At 38.4% G+C, this 23,202-nt stretch overlaps 1 protein-coding gene across 2 annotated transcripts in view; it reads left to right on the forward strand.

Moving 5' to 3' along the window:
• WDFY1 (WD repeat and FYVE domain containing 1) overlaps positions 1-22,820 on the forward strand; it is a 33,764-nt gene extending 10,944 nt beyond the window's left edge. The window contains exons 3-11 of one of the 2 annotated variants that reach the window (XM_021717165.1): positions 565-619; positions 4,960-5,110; positions 7,309-7,421; positions 9,745-9,871; positions 10,946-11,051; positions 18,339-18,440; positions 20,484-20,614; positions 21,733-21,841; positions 22,621-22,820. In XM_021717165.1, coding sequence (XP_021572840.1) covers positions 565-619; positions 4,960-5,110; positions 7,309-7,421; positions 9,745-9,871; positions 10,946-11,051; positions 18,339-18,440; positions 20,484-20,614; positions 21,733-21,841; positions 22,621-22,680 — 954 coding nt within the window. In that variant the 3' untranslated portion in view covers positions 22,681-22,820. The remainder of the gene's footprint in view (positions 1-564; positions 620-4,959; positions 5,111-7,308; positions 7,422-9,744; positions 9,872-10,945; positions 11,052-18,338; positions 18,441-20,483; positions 20,615-21,732; positions 21,842-22,620) is intronic. The other variant, XM_021717166.1, reaches the window with a different exon arrangement.
• The last annotated feature ends 382 nt before the right edge of the window (positions 22,821-23,202 follow it).

The raw sequence follows: 23,202 nt of genomic DNA on the forward strand, positions 1-23,202 counted from the left end.
GAATCACATAATCTATAGAAAATTTGGGAAATACAAGAATATTAAAAGAAGACAAAAGTCACCAACAGTCTCTAAATTTCTACATTTTTTTCGTGTGTTTACATATTACATAGGCATAATTTCCCCCACTAAATTACTGAGATGCCCACTACTTTACTTTTACTGTAGCTGAGAACCCTGTTAGTGATGGGGATGTTTGCAGTTTTGCTTTATATGCATCATCTTGAGGGATCTGCTTTTTGTGTAACCAAGAGAGCAAAATTAATACAATTTTGCAGCTCAAGGGAAAGAGACTACAACGTATTCACTTGTGAAGCGAGAAATGGACAAACATATGGTGCTGGTCAGCAGCACTCTCCTCATTCAATTTGGTCTACATTCCCAGAGAAATGATAGCCTGAGGACAGGTCTGAAGAAAGAAGCAATTCATATTGTCCTTAAATAGCAGATCTTAAGTCCTATGTCTTGTGATAATCATGTTCGGATTTTACTTCATTTTTAAAATTGAGTTCCTGTTGTTTTTAAAACCATAACTGTGTTCTTACTGTATGTGTTTACTTTTAGGAATTTCATGTTTCTGAAGATTTTAATAAAATGAACTTTATCAAGACCTACCCAGGTAATTATAATACACACACATACTCTCTTGCACACATATACATGTAAAACGACACAAAACTGGAGCATCATCTCTTATGATGAAAATTAGGTTTTCATGTTAATATTTCAGTTTTTTTCTTCTCTTTTAATTTTTTAATTTTGAAGACGTGGAGTAAAAGTCAGGGTTAGGTATACAAATGTTCATTATGCAGGTATCCTTGTTGATGAGGTTTGCCCCCTCCCCAGGCAGGTTCCCAATACTGCCAATCCCGCCCCCACCCCCCTGGCAGTTTTCCACTACTGCCAATCCTTTTCTTATAGTATTATGATAATTGTTCAAGGTCCGCTTATGAATGAGAACATGTGATACTCAGTTCTTTGTTTCTGTGATACATCACTCAGTATTAAAGACTGTAAGTTCATCCAGGTTGCTGTGAAGGTCGTGATTTTGTCCTCCTTTATGGGTATGTCTGACAAAGGCCTAGCATCTGGGATCTACAAGGAACTCAAATGGGCTGAAAAGAAAAAAACAAGCAACTCCATTACCAAGTGGGCAAAAGATATGAATAGACACTTCTTAAAAGAAAAAATACGAGTAGCCAACAGATACGTGAAAAAATGCTCAGCCTCACTAGTCATTAAAGAAATGCAAAATAAAACTACACTGAGATACCACCTAACTCCAGTCAGGATGGCCATCATCAATAACTCTAAAAACAATAGATGCTGGAGAGGATGTGGCGAAAAGGGAACACTTCTACCCTGTTGGTGGGAGTGTAAACTAGTACAGTCTCTGTGGAAAACAGTGTGGCGATTCCTAAAAGATCTAAAAATCGACCTTCCATATGAACCCGCAATCTCCTTACTGGGAATATACCCGGAAGAACTCAGATCACTCTATGAAAAAGATACCCGCACACGTATGTTTAGCGCAGCATTGTTCACAATAGCAAGAACACGGAACCAACCATGCTGCCCATCAAAAGAGGACTGGCTAATGTTTTAGTTTTGTCTCCCCAACTATGTGAGAGACATTAGTTCTTTAGAGTTACTTGTCACCGGACACTGTGACTCATGCCTGTAATCCCATCACTTTGGGAGGCCAGGGTGAGAGGATAGCCTGAACCCACAGGTTCGAGTCCAGTCTGGGCAGCTTGGTGAGACCTCATCTCTACAATAAATCAAAAACTTAGCTGGGCATGGTGGCATATGTCTGTGGTCCAGCTATTTGGAAGGATGAGGCAGAAGGATCGTCTGAGCCCAGCAGGTCGAGGCTGCAGTGGCTGTGAGTGTGCCACTGCACTCCAGCCTGGGCAACAGAGTAAGAATTCTATTCAAAAACAAAAACAAACCCAGAATTACTTGCCATCTTTTTCCTGCTCATTAACATTTAAAATTTTGTATATTGGGTACATGTATCAGATTTAATTTAACCATTTTTCTATTATTAGACGTGTTCTTCTATTTTTGATACCACTACTATATATACATGTATATATCTGAGTGTGTGTACAATTTATACATATGTGTAAATGTATATACATATGTGTATGTGTGTGTGTTAACTGTTACTCTGACTTTACTCCTGTAATTCTAATTATTTCTATTTAAGACAAATTCCTATAGGTGGAATAACTGGGTGAAATATTAAAAGCTTTGTAATGCTCTAGATTTATTTTGCAAACTGCTTCCTAACAACAATTATATGGTATAATCTTAAATATATATATATATATATATATCACTGACAGATTTTTGTGTTTGTTTGTTTAGTTTTATTTTCTTCTTTTAACATCTTACTAACTCTAAATAGTAGTCTTAAATTTTTACAGTCCTATGAGTGGTGACTGAGATTGGTGCTCTTTGACTTTTCATAACATTGCTGCCGCATAAATTTTATTTTTTTGCCAGTTTAAAGTCAGGAAATTCTTATTTTGAAAATTATTTGATCTTTATGTAATTTTTTAGCCATTTATCATCTTTTATGACTGCCTATTCATGATTTTGCCCATATTCCCAGGGAGTTGTAGTGTTTTCTCATTGCACCTTTCATTTCAAAGCTATCAATGCTTTAGAACGTCTGTGACATATTCATTTTTCTCAGTTTTTACTTTGCCTTGTAAGTTTGATATTTTAAAAGTTAATAAACGCAAGTTCCCAGTGTTAACTTTGGGTTGAAATTGCAAAACCAAGGCAATTTGATTAAGCTGTGAATTCCCATCAGACCAATTAACTAATTCCCAGAAATTTTGCCTGAAAACATAGTTAGCCTCATTTTATTCAGCCTATTTTGCTAAAATTTTATATTTCTTGCTTGTGCATAAAGGTGAACATTAGAGTCTAGATGTTTTATGTATATGTTATTCATCTTGGTGAAATTTGGTCTAATAATAGGATACAGGAACGAGTTTTTTGAACTTTAATAAGAAGGCCAAATTGCTTTTTTCTAGATATTATTTCACCTATTTCAAATTTAAAATAAGAGAAAAGTGCTACAACAGTGACCATACCTTTGAACTTGGAGTATGTTTGTTGGGAATCTGTTTTGTGACAATGAATGGTAACACTTTCCAATCTTGGAGTGCTGCAGTGTTATTACAGCAGCAGAGACAGCTTTGAATTGTCAGCTATCACTCGCAGGTTTATCTTTAAAATAATCAAGAATCTGCAAGTCCTTTTATGACGTATATACTTAGGCATTTGGAGACTTTTACTTATATGTCTAGTCAGTATTTTTTGTCAAAAGGCAAATTCCTTAATAAATTATTTCATCTATCATTAAGTTATTTATCAAATTATTTCATATTTATATGCATCATGTTATTTTTATGTATATTTTGGTTGTCAAAGTTCTCTGGACTATATGACAGCATGGTTTTTGTAGTGGTTTCTAGACCTTTGTATTTCTTTGACTATCAACATTTTTGAAAACATTTGGAGAGCTAAGATAGGGATTACCAGATTTTTTATTTTGCCAAGTGAGAGAGTTTAAAAAATAAAAATGAAGCAAAATAAGCATTACTGTATTGCACCATAATTTCATAAAAGAAAGGACATCTAAAAAACAAAACAGCAGAACTGGTATAATCTTAAATATAGGACAGTTCCTTCCCAAAAAAAGGTAGTTGGCTTTTCACTCCAACATATTTACCACAACCTAGTATAACCTACCTCATCACTGTTTGTCCTGAGTTTGACAACTGCAGATGTAGTGGAGAAAGTGTTTGGGGTCAGACAGACCAAGTTAATCTGTCACTCATTAGACTTTACACATGACTTAATGTGTTTGCTTCTCAGTTTTCTTATCTGAAAATGGGCATATTGCGTATCTTGTAAGTATTTATGCAAATCAAATATTAAAGCAGAACAAGCACCGCACCCCACACCAGTCACTGAGTCAGATCTCAACTCATGTTAGTTGTAGTTAGCTGAGACTTGTACTCAAATTTAAGATTACAGCTATCAGAGTTCCCTTCAAGTTTCAGGATCCTTCATGAGTATTTAATTGTTAGACATAATCTTTTAGCAATGGATGTATCTAACCTTCACAGAAACTTTTGGGGAGAGTTCTTCAGTTCTTCCAAAGCGGTCTATGCAGCTGAGAGCAAGGTCAGCAGTTTCTCTGTGTAGCTTCTGACTTCATTAATCAGACTGGGCATTTTCTAGACTCCAACTGCATGCAAGGTTCTGTACCAGATAAAGTAGAAGGCAGGTTACTGCCCTGGTGTGGCTTATAATCAACCTGGAAATCTCAGAAGTTAGGTAATAGAATACCTTCTTCATTCTTAGCTACTATTTTGGAATACAGAACTTTACAAATACTTTGTCTCCATAAATAGTAAAAAGTTGCATGCTAACAAAAATTATTCCAGGAACAGAAAGCTTAACACTATTTTTTAGTGTTTTTGCTCTTATTTACAATGCAAATATTTGTAATGGTAAAAACACTAAAGTTTTAGACAATAAAAAAACATTGCTCTGTTGAGAAAAGACTACTGCTTTCTACGTAGTTAAGGTTTTTTTGGGTTTTTTTAGAGCAAAGTAAAAATGTTCTCTTGTGCATAGCAAAAAAACTATTTGCTCATCTATTATTAGAATCCCTCTTGAGCTTTTCTCTTGAATGATGTGTAACTTCTGGTGGGATTGTGTGTGGGGGATGGAGGACAGGTGTTGGAGAGAGCCTGTGCTAGTGTGTTGGGTGGGGCAGGTTGTCTAATGTGCCCACAGAGGACAGGCATTCCCAGGACATGACTGTGTAGCCATGTGCAAGGATGTAGTGGCCAACTGCATTGAGAAGTTGAGCCTCAGTTCTTCTGTCGTTTCTGAAGATCCCATGTCTCCACCTTTCTGTTTCCACAGCTCATCAGAACCGGGTGTCTGCGATAATCTTCAGTTTGGCCGCCGAGTGGGTGATCAGCACGGGCCATGACAAGTGTGTTAGCTGGATGTGCACACGGAGTGGGAGCATGCTTGGGCGGCATGGCTTCACTTCCTGGGCTTCATGTCTGCAGTATCCTTCCAGGCACTGGATCTTGCCTTCCTCTGACCTCTTCTTCTCAGTATTTGGTTCTGAATCTGGTCATTAATTGTTAATTGAGATCTAAAGACTGAGTGACATCTACTTATTTCACCTAAACTTCAAGAATTTCTGTATCTCCTTTTTGGGGGGTATAAGTTGTATTTATTAAGAATAGTAAGCCAGGTGTGGTGGCTCATGCCTGTAATTTCTAGCACTTTGGGAGCCCAGGGGTTCGAGATCAGCCTGGGCAACTAGGTAAGACCTTGTCTCTATAGTAAATCAAGAAAAATTAGCCAGGTGTGGTGGCGTATGCCTTTAGGTCCAGCTACTTGGAAGGCTGAGACAAAAGGATTGCCTGAGCCCAGCAGGTTGAGGCTGTGGTGGCCGTGAGTGGAGTGTGCCACTGCACTCCAGCCTGGGTGACAGAGTGAGACTCCGACTCAAAAAAAAAAAAAAAAAGAAGAGGAAGAATTAAATGTATTGCTGTTCTCTGCTGGAAAGTGCTATAGGTTTTTAATATAAAATCATGGGAAACCCAAGTCCATTAATGCAAATCCCTCCCCTCATGTCTTTGCATTTCACATTGACTTTTTATTGTGTAAAGAAAGTGTTCATAGCCCTGGGATACAAAACTGGGCTACAAGGAGTTCTTCACAAAAGTTTTGTGTATGCTTTTTTTTTTTTTTGGTAGAGAAGGTTTGTAATCCTTATAATACATACTCTCAGAGGTGTCTCAGCATCTGCCAAAATGCTAACAGTTACTGCCTTAAAAATTCCCTACTACTACATGAAATTTGTTTCATTCAGACCTTGCCCTTGCTTAAGGCTACCTCTGGTCGCTTAGTGATGGCAAGATCAAGACTGTCAACAACCGACAGATGTCCTTTGGTAGTTTCTCAGAGTTGAATGTCTGGCACAGTAATGTTTTTCCTTTCTATTGAAAGCCATTTTTCTTTTTGGAGTCTCACTCTGTTGCCCAGGCTGGTCTAGAACTCCTGGCCTCAACTCCTGGCCTCTTGCCTTGGCTTCCCAAAGTATTGGGATTACAGACGTAAACCATCATGCCCAACCTATTGAAAGCCTTTATTTAAAATCTTTGCTACATGTGACAACACAAAGAGTACCGGTTCACTACCGGGGGAGTGAAGGCCTAGTTGGAAGCCCAAACTTCACTTGCATGCAGCCTACTCATATAGTTAATCCTCATTTGTACCCCACCACTCTATAAATAACAAAATTTTTTTTAATAAATAAAATTTTGCTACAAATGAATGCCCAGCAAGGTATATTTAAAATACTACCATATACTTTAAGATCAAACAAGGGAAGAATACTCAGATGTATGGTGTGCTCAATGAGTGCTCCCGTTATGTGTGAGGCCTCTCATAATGGATTTATAGAACATGACTCAGAATCACAGCCATGGCCTAGCTTGCGGTGTTTCTTTTGACCTGTGTTTTGGAATGGTAGTAGTTATCCTATTGTAAATAGTACTTACCCTATTTTGTATAAATTACTGGTTTTCCACAAATTTCTAAAGCCACAAACTGAGAAAGTAATGAGTTGTTACCAATAGTTAATATGTTTTTAAAATTTAAATTGAATACTACCACAAATCACTGCCTTTTGAACTATTGAACTGTCCACTATAATTTAAAGAAAATAATCGCTTTCATTTAAGCTAAATTATGTAGGCCACAAGAAAGAGGTCTATGTCTTGTATTTGCTGTCAGTTTTACATTATTTTCAGAGATACTTTATGGATAGCTAGCTGTTGGTTACAGTGCTTTCTTGCTATTTTCATTATTTAGCAATTTTACTCTTTTATACTTCATTATGCTTTGATTATAACTACTTATTTTCATATCTGCCTTCTCTACTAGTTCTTATCTTTTTTATTGTCAGTTTCTAGGATATTACTTTGTAGAGTAACAGGTGCTCAACTCTTGAATGAATGAATCTTAATTTTCCCAGTAATGACTGCTGTATTAATTTTTTTCCTTTGATACTTACATATTACATGATTTTTAGTTGGGTATTTCCTTTTTTGTCATGGTTTTAGGTTTTTGTTTATTCTCAGTAAGATGCACATTTTCTAACCTTGAAAACTAACTTTGACTAAGGCTGGTATCTCTCCAGTAGGATTTTCCGGGGTATTCTGTTCTATGTCCTTGACTGCTGCTTCTCAGATATGACTTTGACACTCAGTATGCTTTTGTTGGTGATTATTCTGGACAGATCACCCTGCTGAAGCTTGAACAGAACACGAGTTCAGTTATTACAACCCTCAAAGGACACGAAGGTAGGCTGTATATCACCCACCAGCCTTTCCCCAATTTGGTCATCCGGATTCAGTTCTTAGCTCTGTGGTTTTATGAATGATCAACTCCTCATGATCTGTAAGATTTCAATTTGTTAAGCTAGACATGGGCTTTAGAGTGGAAACTAAGTGAGGTTGGGTGATGGGTTTGTTTTATATTGTCAAAATCCCAAGTTGCCTTTGCGGATGATACTTTCTGTATTGTTTGCCTTTTAAAAGTCTTATTGTTTTCTGAAGACCTTTAAAATTTCTTCTCGGTGATAAGGCCTTTGGAGGAATTAGTATTATTTTTTAGTTTTATTTGTCAGTTTCTAGGACACTGAACAAGACCCAAAGGATTGATACAATTAGAAGAAATGTATGGGCTGATTCAGCCTCTACTTGGGAAACATACCTGAGTAGGGTTTTTTGTTTTTTGTTTTCCTGAGTAGGGTTCAAGGACAAAAAAATTAGTGGGTGAAATTTCATTATTTCTATAGTGCCGTGAATTGGCAAAGCTCTGTGGAGAGGCTTTAAAATTCCATTTATTGTATTGAGTAATTCGCCATGTACACATATAATAAAGAGATGTCATTAAATTCTAAGCTGTAACGTAATACCGTTTTTATACAGATCACAGGATCAAATTTTGATGTGAATCACAAATTATAAGCTTTGAGGCCATCTGATGTATGAAAAATGGGAATTTATTGTAAGGATTAATGATGGGGCAACCCCCTTGGGTCCCCTCCCACTGTGGAAGCTTTTCTGTCCTCTCAATATATCCTGCTTCTAAAAAACAAAAGAAAAAAAAAAGAATTAATGATGGAACTAAGGGACAATAGTGTTTTAGTTGTAACAAGTTAAACATACTCTATGCTCTCTATGCAATCTATTTGGGTGAAATGGAATATATCAGATCAGGGACTTTATAGGGGAAAAAGAAGAAAGGAAATTGCAAATTAAGATACATTTGGGCAGGAAGCACAAGCCTCGGAAGAAACTACTTTCTGTTTATGACTAATTATCTTATGACCCCCAGGCTCTTAGATTTTTTTTCGAGGTTTCTAAGCGAAAAATGGGTTCTGGTAACTTCTTAGTAGTTTTGATATTGAAAGACCATGTTATCTGCTGTTAAGCTTCTAATTGAAGCATATAGGCCATAGCTCACACAAGGTCAAAATTTATGCAAAATAAACTGAAACTGGCTTTGCAGAACACTTTTTTTGTTTGTTTGTTTGTTTGGAAAGTTATGTAATAAACGAGTGTCTTTTATTTACCTTTGAATATTGCTTCGTTCATTTTCTGTATACTTACTAAATTATTATTAGCTTGTGTGACTGGCTCAATTTTATTAAGCTTATTAATAATCTTTTTCTACACAAACAGTAGTTAGTGAACAATGAAGGAATCTATTGAAAGAGAAATCTGTAGAAGCAAAGATTTCTCCAAGGATCTCAAATTTGATAACTTAGCCAATGTAGAGTGTGAAACATACCTTTTAGAATTTTTTTATTTTTCCTAAATTATTTGGCATAATTGTGTGGTATACCTAAAGACTTTTTTTGAGGCACTTAATTTAATTTTCTTAAACATCAGGATCTTGGGGTAAAATGCCAGCGATGTCCTAGAGACTTGAAATAACCTAGATTTTTGTCTCATGTCAAATGACCACAGTAAACTTTGCTAACTTTTCTTATTAAGTATGAGTAGCATTTTTTTCTTCAAATACTTTTTCTGAACTAACATTCAATATATAGCTACTTTATAATTTTTTGGTACAGAGCAAGGACAAACTTCTTTAAAAATTCTTGTTTTCAAGCCAGGCATGGTGGCTTATGCCTGTAATTCCAGTACTTTGGGAGGCAAAGGGGAGAGGATTGCCTGAACCCAGGGGTTTGAGACCAGCATGAGCAACTTGGCATGACTTCATCTCTACAATAAATTAAAAAATTAGCGGGGTATGGTGATGCATGCCTATAGTTTCATCTATTTGGAAGGCTGAGGCAGAAAACCCCTGAGCCTGGTAGGTCAAAAAAGAAGAAACCTGGAGGGAGGGGGGTTTCTTGTATTTAAAGTAGTTTGATGCACAACTGAAAATTCTAATCTTACAACATTGAATAATAGTGTTGTGTCTTCTCTATACTCTTGATAACATGGTTGAATGACCCATTTTATGTGGCTAAGATACATTTTTTTACTTAAAGACTCAGCTGGTTCTAGTTTGGTCTTCAACTGTCAGATGTATATGTCCTGATGTAGTTTTATCTTACCTCTCCCTCCCTCCCTTCTCCCCCTTCTCTCTCGGTCTCTCACAAATCCCTAGGTAGTGTTGCCTGTCTCTGGTGGGACCCTATTCAACGGTTACTCTTCTCAGGAGCATCTGACAACAGCATCATCATGTGGGACATTGGAGGAAGGAAAGGCCGCACGCTCTTACTTCAGGGCCATCAGTGAGTGACCATTTGTGGGGGTGGGGAAAGAATCTGTGTTTGTGGGGAGCCAGGAGAGAAAGCATTAGTTTTCTGATACCACTTTCTCCAAATTCCATCTTGGAAGATGATAATTTTATAGGACTCAGTCTGCTTTTAACTGCTTACTGTCAGCCCTGAGTGCCTGGTGTTCAGTAGCAAAAGAAAGGGTACAAGATTTTCTTCCTTGTTAGACCAAGGATCATTTGCTACTTTCTCTCCCAAGGAATCCTCCCCCCCATCGAAATATCTGCTTAAGGAAGGCCTGGGTTAGAAACTGGGGGTGAGGACTTTGACCACAGAAGGTGATGATGTGCAACATATTAAGCTTTTCTTGACCTGGGTGCCTAACTCGCTTTTTTATTCCAAAAAGTGTTTCATTAAGAAGTAATAAATGGTTTTACAGTTGTCTTCACCTAAACGAATATTGTAGTATTTAGGTTCTTGCCTTCTAGTCCTGAAAGGAAAAGGAACACCTCTTCACCCCTTTTCTTTTTGTCCTTGTTTCTGGTTAGGCTCAACTGTTTACTATAATCACAGTCAAGTTGAAAATTAGCCAAGGAAAGGTGTTGTATGCAGTAAGCAGACCAAGATCGTTTTCTTGGGCATCTGGGGGGAGGGAGGAGGGGTAGTCTGAGAAGCATGCAGGAAGCGGGCAGATGTCTTCACCCCCTCTGTGTGTGCATGTGTACACACACACATATGCACATGCTGCTAGTGAGCTCCGTGGCATTTAACTGCTTGTTCATATGAATTGTGTTGCAGCAAGAGAGTTCCACTTTCTTTGTTCTTTTTTTCTGAGCAAGTAGAAAAAGGGACATCATGATGACTGGTCCAGAAAACCATAGTTCTCATCTCTAAACTGAGATGATTTGGAAGTATTAGTGTTTATTTTATAGAAAGTAGGAGTAGTAGGATGACAAGTAAAGTTTACACTAGAATTCATATTGCTATGCCACTTGCTAATTCTAATGAGGGGAGAGAGGTGAGCCTAAATGAAGAGTTTCTGTGCTTTTCCACACTGAAACGAGTGACCATTGTTTGTGCCACTTGCAGTGACCGGGTGCAGTCGCTGTGCTACCTCCAGCTCACGAGGCAGCTCGTGTCCTGTTCCTCAGATGGTGGGATTGCAGTGTGGAACATGGATGTTAGCAGAGAAGAGGTAAGAGGCAAGGGAAACCGGATGTTAGCAGAGAAGAGGTAAGAGGCAAGGGAAACCAGGGCTGACCAGGAGAGATCCCCAGTAGCTTGGCTTTTTGGTTGTTCACCCCGAAGACTGTAAATGCTGGGCAGTGTGCAAATAGTTGCAGCTTCTTGCTTGCTTATGGATTATTGTCTGACAAGGCCCCGCGTGTCAGTTACTGCTTCCTTCATTCATTTGAGAGTGTCTGCCAGTGACACACAATACATACATTCAGCATTTAGGCTGGTTCTCAGCCTTAAGAAACACACTGAGAGAATGCTTGGAGAGAGTGTTCTGGCACATCCAGGAACTGGACGGCACAGAGCTCCTCCAGAGCACTGTTGTGATCCCATCGCATCCCTGCACAGAAACTTGAGAGGTGCTTGGTGTCTCCCATCAGGGCATAGCTCAGTGCTTGACGTTTTTCTCCAAAATAGGTTTCTGTTTATCTGCTTTTTCTTCCCTTTGAATTCTGTTCCACTGAGTCCATGCCAACATGGTGTTTATTTCAAGCGACTTCAATTTCTAACTTGGTAAGGCCACTGACTAGTTGTGAGAGCTTGTGTAGGGAAGGGCCTTCTTTTCTCTGAATGTCTCTCCCTTACCCATAAAAAGTGAAATCAAATGAAATGACTTATAAAATCTCTTCCAGTTCTTTAGACAGACACTCTCAATTGTCTAAACTATCACTCTTTTGTCTTGTCTGTTTTGAAAAATGTTATGTGGTTGTTCAGTTATTTATTTCAGACAAATTTCTGAAAATAGACCTTCTGGGTCCAAGCACATATACATTCTTAATGCTTTTTATAGATGTAGTCAGATGATTTCCAGGCAGGATTTCCATTCTCATCTCTACCTGCACTGCTTTTTCTATGTGACAACTATAACCTGTGGTATAGATAGCAAAAGAGTTGATTCCAGAGAGATTTTAGAGTATGAAGGATGTTCATAACTTACAGTTCAACATCATAAATATTTGCTGAGCACCTAAAGAGTGGCCACAGAGTCTGGAAACTTAGGTGAATATACATAGAAAGTGGTTTATCGATACTACATGGCAATATCTACTAGGTTGCATGATGTCACACGATCTGTTCAGCATGCTGTCCTTCAAAGCAATGTGTAATTCAGTGTGCTATGCACCATTGCAATGGACGTGATGTATTAATGCAGAGTCTTCTACAAACCCTGCACATGTATCTGTTTTGTGCTGTCTCTGATTATTTGTGAGTCTGATTTTCCCTGATTAAACTTTCATTTTTAGCACAGCCTAGAAGTAGTAATCAAGGGAGTTTAGTCTATTAAAAACGATGGTGACATTACTCATATCCAGACTTTACGTTTACTATATTCTATATGCAGAGATTCTTACCTGCAAGAAGCTTGTAATCTGGTGAAGGAAATAGAGTACCCTATAAGTAGTTGAATGCAGTCTTTAATACCAAGGCATCCTAATTGCTAGGCTTTTCAGTAACCTTATAAGACAAGCTAAATAGAGAAAATTTTGATTCCATGTCTGCTGGTTATTTGCTGTTTTTGACTTTTCTAAAAATCATCTGGTAAGGCTTAAAGTAACTCATTGCTAAACATACATGTTTGATGTTATAGAATGTATACTAGTTTCTTTGGAAATATTTGTTTGAACTGTGTTTTATAGTTATCAGTTACTAGTTACATACACCAAGAACAGCTCATATATTGTTCTGGGCTCTTGACCCATCATTTCTCAGTCTTAATTCGAGAGAGGAGGAAACTCAGAGAGAGGATATATTTCCTGGATGATGATAGAAGGAGACAATTGGGGCCCAGTGCTAGTGGCAGCTCTCCCAAGGGTTTTACAACCTGAGTTTCAGCCTGCTGTTCTTATCCTTGGTAAAATCTTTTAGAGAAAGTACTTAGAAAGTAGAAGTGGGATTCCTACCTTCAAATTTTCATCATCATGAAGTGTATTTGTACCTCTAGAAAAATAAAAGATAGTCCCATCAGTCAAGGTACTTCCTGTGTGAGCAGTTCACTGCCTCTGTGAAAGGGGGGAATGCAAATTGTGTCAGAAAGATGCATATTTTTAGTAGTTTTGTTTCATTTTTAAACTAACTGAGTAAATGTCATATAAAAGTAAGTAGCCTTTATCTGTAAGTTTCTGACCCTGAGTTAGGGTTTTGTACAATTTGTAGGATCTTCTTAACAAGGACTTAGAGGATTGAGCCCAGAATCTCTAGTGCTGCAATGCTTGCCTGGAATTTCTTTTTAAGTCCCTGTCAGTACTGACTGGAGCTTTTCCAACCCACTGTGGCTGGCAACCACCACACTATCAGGTTGGAAGCAAATTTGCTTCCCTGACAGACTATAATTAGAGGGGCTCCTTATTTGGAAGTAGACACAAAATATAAATGAGAAAGTAATGATCATTAGAATAAATCATTTTGGAAAGAGAACTTTATTTAAACTAGTAGATTACAGAGTGTATAACGTTTTATATACTAGTGCAACATAGATGAGTGCAGAGATCAGTGACAGTAATGCAGTGGAATTATTCTTGTCATGTCATCTTTGTTCAGAGTAGGCAGATGGAGCGAGATGTGGAAAAGAAAGTGAAGCAATCATAATACTTGATTAATATTCTCTTTTGCTCTACTCAGCACAAAACAAAACTTTTTCTTCATAAGCAGGGTGACTCATGATAGCTTATAGTGTAACAACAATTTCTGAACATTAAATAACATTATGGGTTTCTTATATTAAAATATGTTCCATAAATAAATGTGGAACATGAAGACCCAGAATAACCAAAACATTCCTGAACAAAAAGAACAAAGCTGGAGACATCACGTTTCCTGGCCAAATTATGCTACAAAACTATAATAACCAAAACAGCATAGTACTGGCATAAAAACACACCTGGACCAATGGAACAGAATAGAAAACCCAGAAATCCACGTATTTACAGTCAGCACATTTTTGACAAAGGTGCCAAGGACACAGTGAGGAAAGAACAGTCTCTTTAATAAATTGTGCTATGAAAACTGGATATCCATATGCAGAAGTATGAAACTAGACCCCTTTCTCTCACCATATACAAAAATCAAATAAAAAGGGATTAAAGACCTGGAACTATGAAACTATTAGCAGAAAACACTGGAGAAACATTCCAGGACATTGGTCTGGGTAAATATTTCTTGAGTAAGACCTCAAAAGCATGCACACACAGTAAAAGTAGACAAATAGGATCGCATCAAGCTAAAGTGCTTCTGTACAGCAAAGGAAACAATCAACAAAATGAAGCAATGACCCACAGAATGGGAGAAAATATTTGCAAACGACCCATCTAACAAAGGATTAATAAGCTTGTTTATTTCTGATTTTGATTTTCATGGATCTCAAGTTATTTTAAGCATACTTTTTCTTCCCTTGTGCCTCTCTGCCCTCCTGTTCAACAATGTAATATTATTTCTTAAGACTTTCAGCAGAATCATGCTCGCTGGGGCAGAAGTTCAGTTCTGTTGGTTGCCGTAACCCTGAGCCATTTTTGGAGACCCCCTACACATAGAAGTGAATAGGACGTACATACAGAGGCTGTCTACGTGTAATAGACAAGCTGAGGGGTGCAGGCCAGATTCCTGAATCTCCCAGGATTCCCGTCTATTCACTGACAATTGCTTCAGTCTCTTAGCCAGCTTCTTTAGGGATAACGTCTCCTAGGGTTGTGATGGAAAGGAGATGAAATAAAGCATATAAAAACTCTTGGCACACTGTCTGGACAGTGGCCATGTGGCACTTACTGTATACTGGGAACTATTCAGAATACTTCACAACTATTAGCTCATTTAATCTTCACAACCTTATGAGGTGTATACTGCTGTTATTCCATTTTATGAATAAGGAAACCTAGGCACAGAGAAGTTAAGTAACGTGCCTGAGGACATAGCACTGGGAATCGGCAGAGCCAGGATATGAATGCAAGGGATCCTAACCTGAGTCTGGGCTATTACAACCACTTGCTATGACTATTAGAAAGAAATTGAGAAAGTAAAGATGACCTATTTGTATATTTTTTAAAAATCCTTCTTGCAATTGAGTCACTTGAAAACAGGTTAAAATGTTAGGAAATCCATTGTTTAACTGCCATTGCCAGAGACAGAGGCCTTTCATGTTAAATGAGTGCTCTAGATAATTGAAACATAATTCTTTAAATGCCAACCCTTTTTAAAGACCATAATTTTGATGAAAATGTCTAAATTTGATACTGTTTACTCATTTCTTGGTGATGCAGTTTTACCATTTGGACCACAGATCATTGTGTGCTGTATCGGTATACAATATTTTTTCATGTAGGATTGACAAAGTTTCTCCTGAAGCTGTGTTCTGGCTTTCAGTTCTACCCACCTTAATTCCTCCTAGGACAGATTTTAATCTGTTGTGAACCAAGAAACAGATTTTTAAAACTTATGGATATAAACAGACCAATAATGTCATAAATGGGAGGCTAAGGGGGAAAAATGCAGATTTTTTCATTCAAGAATTTTAAAAATCATATTCTGCCGCACTCAGGTGAAGGCTCACCACGCGATGAAATTCAATCATATCTGTGAACAGACGAGGTTCAAGAACTAAGCTCCAGGAGGCCCCAGCTGCTGTAAGCCGTGGAGGCGACGAGAGTGTGTTTAGAGAATACTGAAGCCACACACATTAGGGCATTTTCACAGCCTCCATGGGATGCAGGGCTCTGGGCAGGGACTCTGGTGGGCCTCTTCTGTGGCGTTTCACCTTCCTAGTGAGACTCTACCAAGAGGCCTGGGGGCCTTTGGGGGTGCACAGCCCACCCTCCTGGTGAGCACTGGTTGGGGCTCACAGTAGCCGGAGGACAGACAGCTGCCCCAGAGAGGCAGCACAGATTTGCTCTTTTGTACCTTTTCCATAGCTACAGTGAGAGCAGAAATCTTTTCAGGAAAAGTTTCATGAGAGAAAGGGGAAAGTTTATCACATTCTGTTTCAGGAGAAGGGAGCATATGTTTACAGCCTACAGGATGTACAGAATACTCTGCTGTCGGGAAAGCCACAGCATTTTATATATTTTTTATTTTAATAGGTTTGGTGCTTCTAATAAGATTTAAATATCACAGATTGTAGCACAAATAATGTAATTTATAATTTACAAATTGACTAAAATTGGGTATAGTATGGTATTTGAAAGAATAAGCATATGTTTCTGTTTATTAAAAAAATCTTCAAGTGTCCAAAACTGCTAACCTTAGACGTGGATGTCAAGTGAGCGGCTTTTGCTACTGGGTGTGAGTGACTGCCATCCCTAGTGCAGGGTTGGCCACAGGCGCCAGGACACCCTGCTCCCTTGTGCTGCTCCAGCCCTCCCCACTGAGACCCCACAAAGCTCAAGGGGAGCACATGGGCCTTTACTTCCCCGACATTTGGTTTGCCATGTCATCTGGAATAATACTTGAAATTTTGGTTTTTGTAAAAAAAAAAAAAAAAATTTTTAATCTTCTGTTTAAATCACCTGTTATGTTTGTTTGCAAATTGGTAACTTTTGGCTTCTTCTCAGGAATACGATTTTCAACTGTCTTGCTCTTGATATAGACTGAGAAGCAGCACTCTGTATTTGTGGAAAATTCTTCTCTTTTGCATTCTAATAAACAAGCCTCGTTTGTTTCTCTCCTCAAAAAAAAAAGAAAGTATTTAATTCCCCTTCTGTTTTGGTTGAGGGCCAGACTTCTGAATTCCAGACAACTAATGTTTTGTTAAGATTTTTATTATATGCTGGGCACAGTGACTCACACCTATAATGTAGAACTTTGGGAGGCCAAGGTGAGAGGATTGCCTGAGCCCACGGGTTTGAGACCAACCCGGGCAACTTGGCAAGACCTCATCTCTACAATAAATGAAAAAATTAGTCGGGTGTGATGGCACATGCCTGTAGTTCCAGCTACTTGGAAGACTGAGGTAGAAGGATCTCCTGAACCCAGCAGGTCGAGACTGTAATGGCTGTGAGCATGCTACTGCACTCCAGTCTGGGTGGCAAAATGAGATTCTGACTCAAAAAATAAAAATAAAAAATAAAAATTTCCTATCTCAGCCCACTTCAGTCTACTTGTGAGGGCTCCCCCACCCCCACCCCGCCCCGAAATAAAGACCTTTGAAATGGCTGTCATATGCAGGAATATTTGTGGTGACATATACAAAATAAGATACCAGAAGTTCTGATGCAATAGGAAACAAAATAATGAACTAGGGGCACCCATTCTTGAAACCACCAAAACTCCCTTTAGAATCTCTATAAAGTTCCATATCTTCACTGAGTATTTTCTAAGGACCAATGTAATTTAGAAATTCTATGATTCTACCATCATTGTGTCCTCTTATCAGATTTTTTTTTCTTGAGTGTTAACTTTCAAGGTCAATAAAAAACAATTTCTTACACCATAATCTTTATTTAGATTAATTCATAGAAAATAGTATTTTCTACTATTGCTAGTGCTCCTATATATTGTTAGGCGATTGGGGTTAAAGAGAATTTTAACAGGTCCATCTGATACAGTTTGTAAGTTTTTGCTTAGGATATTTTCTAAGTTCTTAATAAAGTAATTTTGAGAGTTTGAGTCCTCTGTTTCAACAAAAATGCATTGAAAACCTACTGTGTGACAGGCTGTGACTATCTCAAGAAAAAGAAGACCAACAGATGACTCATTGATTAGTAGGAAGAAAGACATCATCCCAGAGTTCATTGCTCATGGAAGGCTGCATGCAGCTGTGTGGCTCCCAGGAGGGAGGGACCACTGCTAAGAGCTGGGAGGGGAGGGGTGACAGATTTGTCAGTGTGTTGCCCACCCAGAGCAACTAGGCAGTTGTGTTTTGTTGCTCCTCTCCTATTAGTAGCCTCTGACCTTCTGAGCTTTTCCAAGTGGTTGTTTACCAGATCCTGCAAGCAATGGGTTATTACTCAGCTGGATGTAGATTTCAAACAACTTTGGCATAAAAAATAAATCTATAAAGACAACTGTTAAAAGTTCACACAGCAAATTGAATTCCTCCCTCTTGCCTACAGATTACAAATTGAACAACCCTATAACCACTGCTAAAATTGTCATGATTACTCAATTAAGCATGGTATTAAATATAGCAACCAGGTAGAATATATTGCTGAATTGAAAAGAAATACTAACACCAGGAGATATAGAATTGTACTAATTTCTGAAACATTAGCATAAATATACAGATGCACTGACATTGGCTTTGACTTTCTGTTCACCTCAGGCTCCTCAGTGGTTAGAAAGCGATTCTTGTCAGAAATGTGAGCAGCCCTTTTTCTGGAACATAAAGCAGATGTGGGACACAAAGACACTAGGGCTGAGACAAGTGAGTAACCCATGTTGCGTCATCACTGGGTTGATTCTGTATTTTATTATTTGCATAATGAATCTGTCAGTTTTGGGGGAATTACACTTTGTGGCTGCAAATGCTGTTAATTCTTGTTTTTTTATATCATTGTCATGTGACTAACAATGAATAAGACCTTTCCTGCGACCAGTGAGACTGTTACCTCACTATTCCATTGTTCTTCCTGGATTGGAGAGGCAGGGTACACAGAAAGTCCTGAGAGTCTATCTTTCAATAAGTAAAAGATCTTTTAGTCTAGGAGGACTATTACTTATTAAAGTCAGTGTTTTCTACTGGCTAGGCACAAAATTAGAATAAATTAGGGCAGACAACTATATGCCTTATACTGTCACAAACAGATAAAAAGTAAAATCTAGAACTCACCACAATACTCTGACCCTACACATTTTAGATTGTTCTAAATTGTTCTATTATAAGTATACCTGGAACACTTTATATTTTTGTTATATTAATTTTTTTTTATTCTTGAATCAAAGTCTTACTCTGTCATCCAGGCTAGAGTACAATGTCATGATCATACCTCACCTCACCTCCTGGGGTCAGGCAATCCTTCTGCCTCAGCCTCCTCAGTAGCTGGAACTACAGGTGTGTGCTACCATGCCTGGATAGTTTTTTATTTTATTTTATTTTAAATTATTTAAAAAAAAATTTTTTTGTAGAGACAGGGTCTCACTATGTTGCCCAGGCTGGTCTCAAACTCCTGCAACCCTCCTGCCTCAGCCTCCCAAAGTGCTGGGATTACAGGTGTGAGCCATTGTATCCAGCCCTATTTTTTAAATTAAAGAAACATGCCCCAAATAGCCTGTAGATGCTGTTAGCACCAGGTATTCATGTAATACTAGGGTTCCTCAAACAGATACATTTCTACAGCAGTCATGAAGGTAGCTACTCAGGGTGAAAATGAATTCGTGCAGGTAAGTATAAAAGAATGCTGATTTTATTCTTTTTATTACTGGCTGCACTTCTATGAAGGATTAGCCTAAAGTTTATAACTGTTAATAAACTTTATGACAGCCTGGACAACATAATAAGACTCCGTCTCTACAAAAAAATAAAAATCAGCCAGTGTGGTGGCATGTGCCTGTAGTCCCTGCCACTCAGGAGGCTGAGGCAGAAGAATCCCCTGAGCCCAAGACCTCAAGGCTGTGGTGAGCCGTGGTCATGCCACTGCACTCCAGCCTGGATGACAGAGTGAGACCCCGATGCAAAAAATAAAAATAAGCTTTCTATAGTTTTACTCACGAAGCTATTTATTATACAGTCTGATATAAGACTGGCAGGCAATGCAGGAATTATTTTAGTGCTCATAACTGTCTGAAGCTCTTAAATAGCACCTGAATTCTATCATCAGCCAAGTCCTTGCAATGCATTGGTGGCAGTAACTAGTGCATTGTAATTGATAGGTGAGGTAGTTCCTGCTTCTAAAGGAAACATGGAGAAATGAATTTTACTCTTATGCATTAACAGATAATAGAAGGGAGAGAAAAGTTGGTCACTAAGCTTTTAGTGGTAAAAGAATATATCAAAATCAGTAATAATAATCGGACTCTTAGAACGTTTGTGAGGTTTATTTCTGGAATCACAATTTGAGAGATTAAATAGCAAAACATATGCTCATGCATATTCATTTCTTAATGAGGGTGTAGCACATTTAAAACTTGTTTTAAAACTTTTCTCTAATGTAGGAATAGATTTCTTTTCCTTCCCAAAATTTAGTGATTAGACTTCTAAATGAACTTGAACTGGGTTTTAATAATGTTAACATGTAGACAAATAATGTAAGTGACTGAAAAAAGCAGCATTTGATCAATAAAGAAGGCAAGTTTGTTTGGAAATCCTGTATCGAAATTGTCTATCTTTTGTATTAATTGATGCATTGAATTGGGGGTTATTATAACTCAAGGCATACCCATCCCACTCCTGTTCCCCTAATCTAAGGGGAGGCCATGTGCATGAAAGCAAAGGCTAACATCCTATTTTCCTCCTGCCGGTCACCCAAAGCATCACTGCAGGAAATGCGGGCAGGCTGTCTGTGGCAAGTGCAGCAGCAAGCGCTCCAGTTACCCAGTCATGGGCTTCGAGTTCCAAGTCCGGGTTTGTGATTCCTGTTATGACTCCATCAAAGATGAAGAGTGAGTGCTTATATAGCTTTGTCTTACTGCATCTTATTATGTCTGTCTAATGGGTACTGGAAATGAGACGAGCCAAGAAATGATATGGATATGTTTTTAGCCATGTGTTTATCTCTTCTGAATTTCATAAACCATTTCTAAAGAGAGGATCTCTTGTAACTTTATGACTTATGCTACTGTGTATCTCAAGCTGCCCCATTGGTGGGGACAAATTCCTCCTGAACACTGTGAGAAATGCTAAGGCCAGTCCGGCAACATTGTGGACATTGTGAGCCCCCACGTCCCTCCAGGTGCTGTGCAGGAACAAGCCCATGTGCACATGGATGGCGGTAGTTGAGCTGGCTCTCCACAAATACATCAGTACCCAGAGGTTTGCTTACACACTTAAATAAATTCAACTACTGAGAAAGCTCTAGGGACCAATTTTCTTTCTTCGACAAAAATCCAACCTAGCTGTCTGTTCTTAAATAGTTCTTTGTATGAAAGATACATCTGTCTGTATACCCCATTCCACCCTGACTGAGGCAGATCCATTGGAACAGAACCACTGTTTTAGTTTTCCTTCTCTTTGAATCATTTTTTAAAGTAACAGACTGGCAAACCTTAGCAGAGGTCCAAATCAGAAAGCTAGTACCTCATCCCTGGTATCGGTAAATGAATTAGTGGTGGGAGTTAGGGCTGCCAGCTTCAGGGCCGAGTTAGCACCTGCACTGTAAGAGAGCATTGCTCCCTGGATAGCAGAGAGATTTCAGGGAATCCTGCAGCTCTCTGATGAGTGCTTTACTCATACCATATAGTTAGTCTCATTCAGTGCAGTTTCTCTTCTATGCTAAAGGTTCTTGTTTTTACATCTAGGAATGTGTCAACTTTTCAAGTAAAAAAAATAAAGTAAAAACCATTTAGTTTGAGAATTTTATAAAACATTTTGGAAAACAGTCTTGCAATTTATCATGCTTTCTTTCCTTCTTTAATGGTAAGGTTAGTTTTCAAAACCATGGCTACATTTTTAGGGACAAATGCTAACAGTTTTAATTGTATTTCTTTTGCTAAATAAAACTTATTCCAAAGCTCTAGGTATAGTCTAGTGAGTTTTCAGTGATCTCTTATCTCTTTATTAGTCGAACTTCTCTAGCAACCTTTCATGAAGGAAAACATAACATTTCCCACATGTCCATGGACATTGCCAGGGGACTGATGGTCACCTGTGGGACAGACCGTGTTGTAAAGGTAAGCTGGCTAATTGTGTCAATTAGCATCTCAGTTCAGTTGCCCCATCATTGTGCTGTGAATGGGCTAAGGACATTTCTTGTCCAGTCATCCTTTCTAACTGGCGAGACTTTATAAGTAACTTATTGCCAGTTTAAAACTTTGAGTAACGAATTGCTTGATTGTGAATTTCCACACCTTCTCTGGTAGTTAATCCTCATGGCATTTTCCTGTGCTGTGTAGGTCTGGCAAGGTGAGCTGGGGAGGAACTAGCACCCTTAGATCCCTGTGGGTGCTGAGCTGGCCTTTCTCTTCCCCCACTGACCTGGGTCTTCACCAACCCCATTTCAAAATGTTCCTTCCTTTCAGCATTCCTTTTCATCCTGAGGAGAAGGCCTCTTCATTTTAAGAAATAACCACATATTTTAAAATTAAATCCCCAGGTCACTACCACAGACATTTAAAGCAATTTTTTATACTTAATACCACTCTTGAGTATGGAACGTAAATATTTTATATTCCCAGTGGGCTTTTAAAAAAATTTAAATTTATAGTAAAAATATTATTATGATGTAATTTTAGGTGCCACCATACTACTTATAAGTTTCTTTCATGTTTTGGTGAACCACGTTGTTTTATAGCTGTATAAATCTTAAGAAAGTTTTGTGGTGGAAAAAGAGAATGAGAGAATTCATTATTTGGATACCTTTTCAAGTTTAACAGCAGTTCGTCTGTGTTAACGCTTGTTATTAGACCACACGATCAGTGCTACCTCTTCCACGTTTCTTATTTCCTTGTAGATATGGGACATGACGCCGGTGGTGGGCTGCAGTCTGGCAACAGGGTTTACTCCACATTGATCCAGGAGCTGGGTGATGTCCACACCTAAGAACAGCAACTCCACCAAATGCAATCCTTCCTGCGTAGCTCCACAGTCACTGTCTTGTGAATTGGCAGTAACCACTTAAAAACAAATCAACATTTTTAAAAAGAAAAAAAATGTGAAGGTGTGTTTTTGGCCATTTGTGGAACTTACCTGAGGGACTAACTTGGAAAAGATCTATCTGTTGTGGTTTCCTGAGGAACGGAAACTTCCTCATGAACAGTGTGCTAATGTGTAGTAAAAGAATAATCTAGCAGATTAGAATTTTAGAGGGGAAAAAGAAAATCGAACAAAAAAACGAATGCTTAGAACTTTCTTAAAGCATTCCCAAGTACAAACACACTTCCACTCGGACCAGAGGGCCCTTCAGGGCTTCCATGGCTATTGTCAGGGCAGGAGTTGGGGACAGGAGGACTTGTCCTCTCTTCCTTGAGGAGTGGCAATAGGAATTTAAGAAACCAGAAATCTCTCCTTATGTGCTGACACTATGTGAATATCT

Source organism: Carlito syrichta, unplaced genomic scaffold (genome assembly GCF_000164805.1).
Source record: "Carlito syrichta isolate Samal-C Ts95f unplaced genomic scaffold, Tarsius_syrichta-2.0.1 Scaffold309429, whole genome shotgun sequence".
In the NCBI taxonomy this organism is placed as follows: Eukaryota; Metazoa; Chordata; class Mammalia; order Primates; family Tarsiidae; genus Carlito; species Carlito syrichta.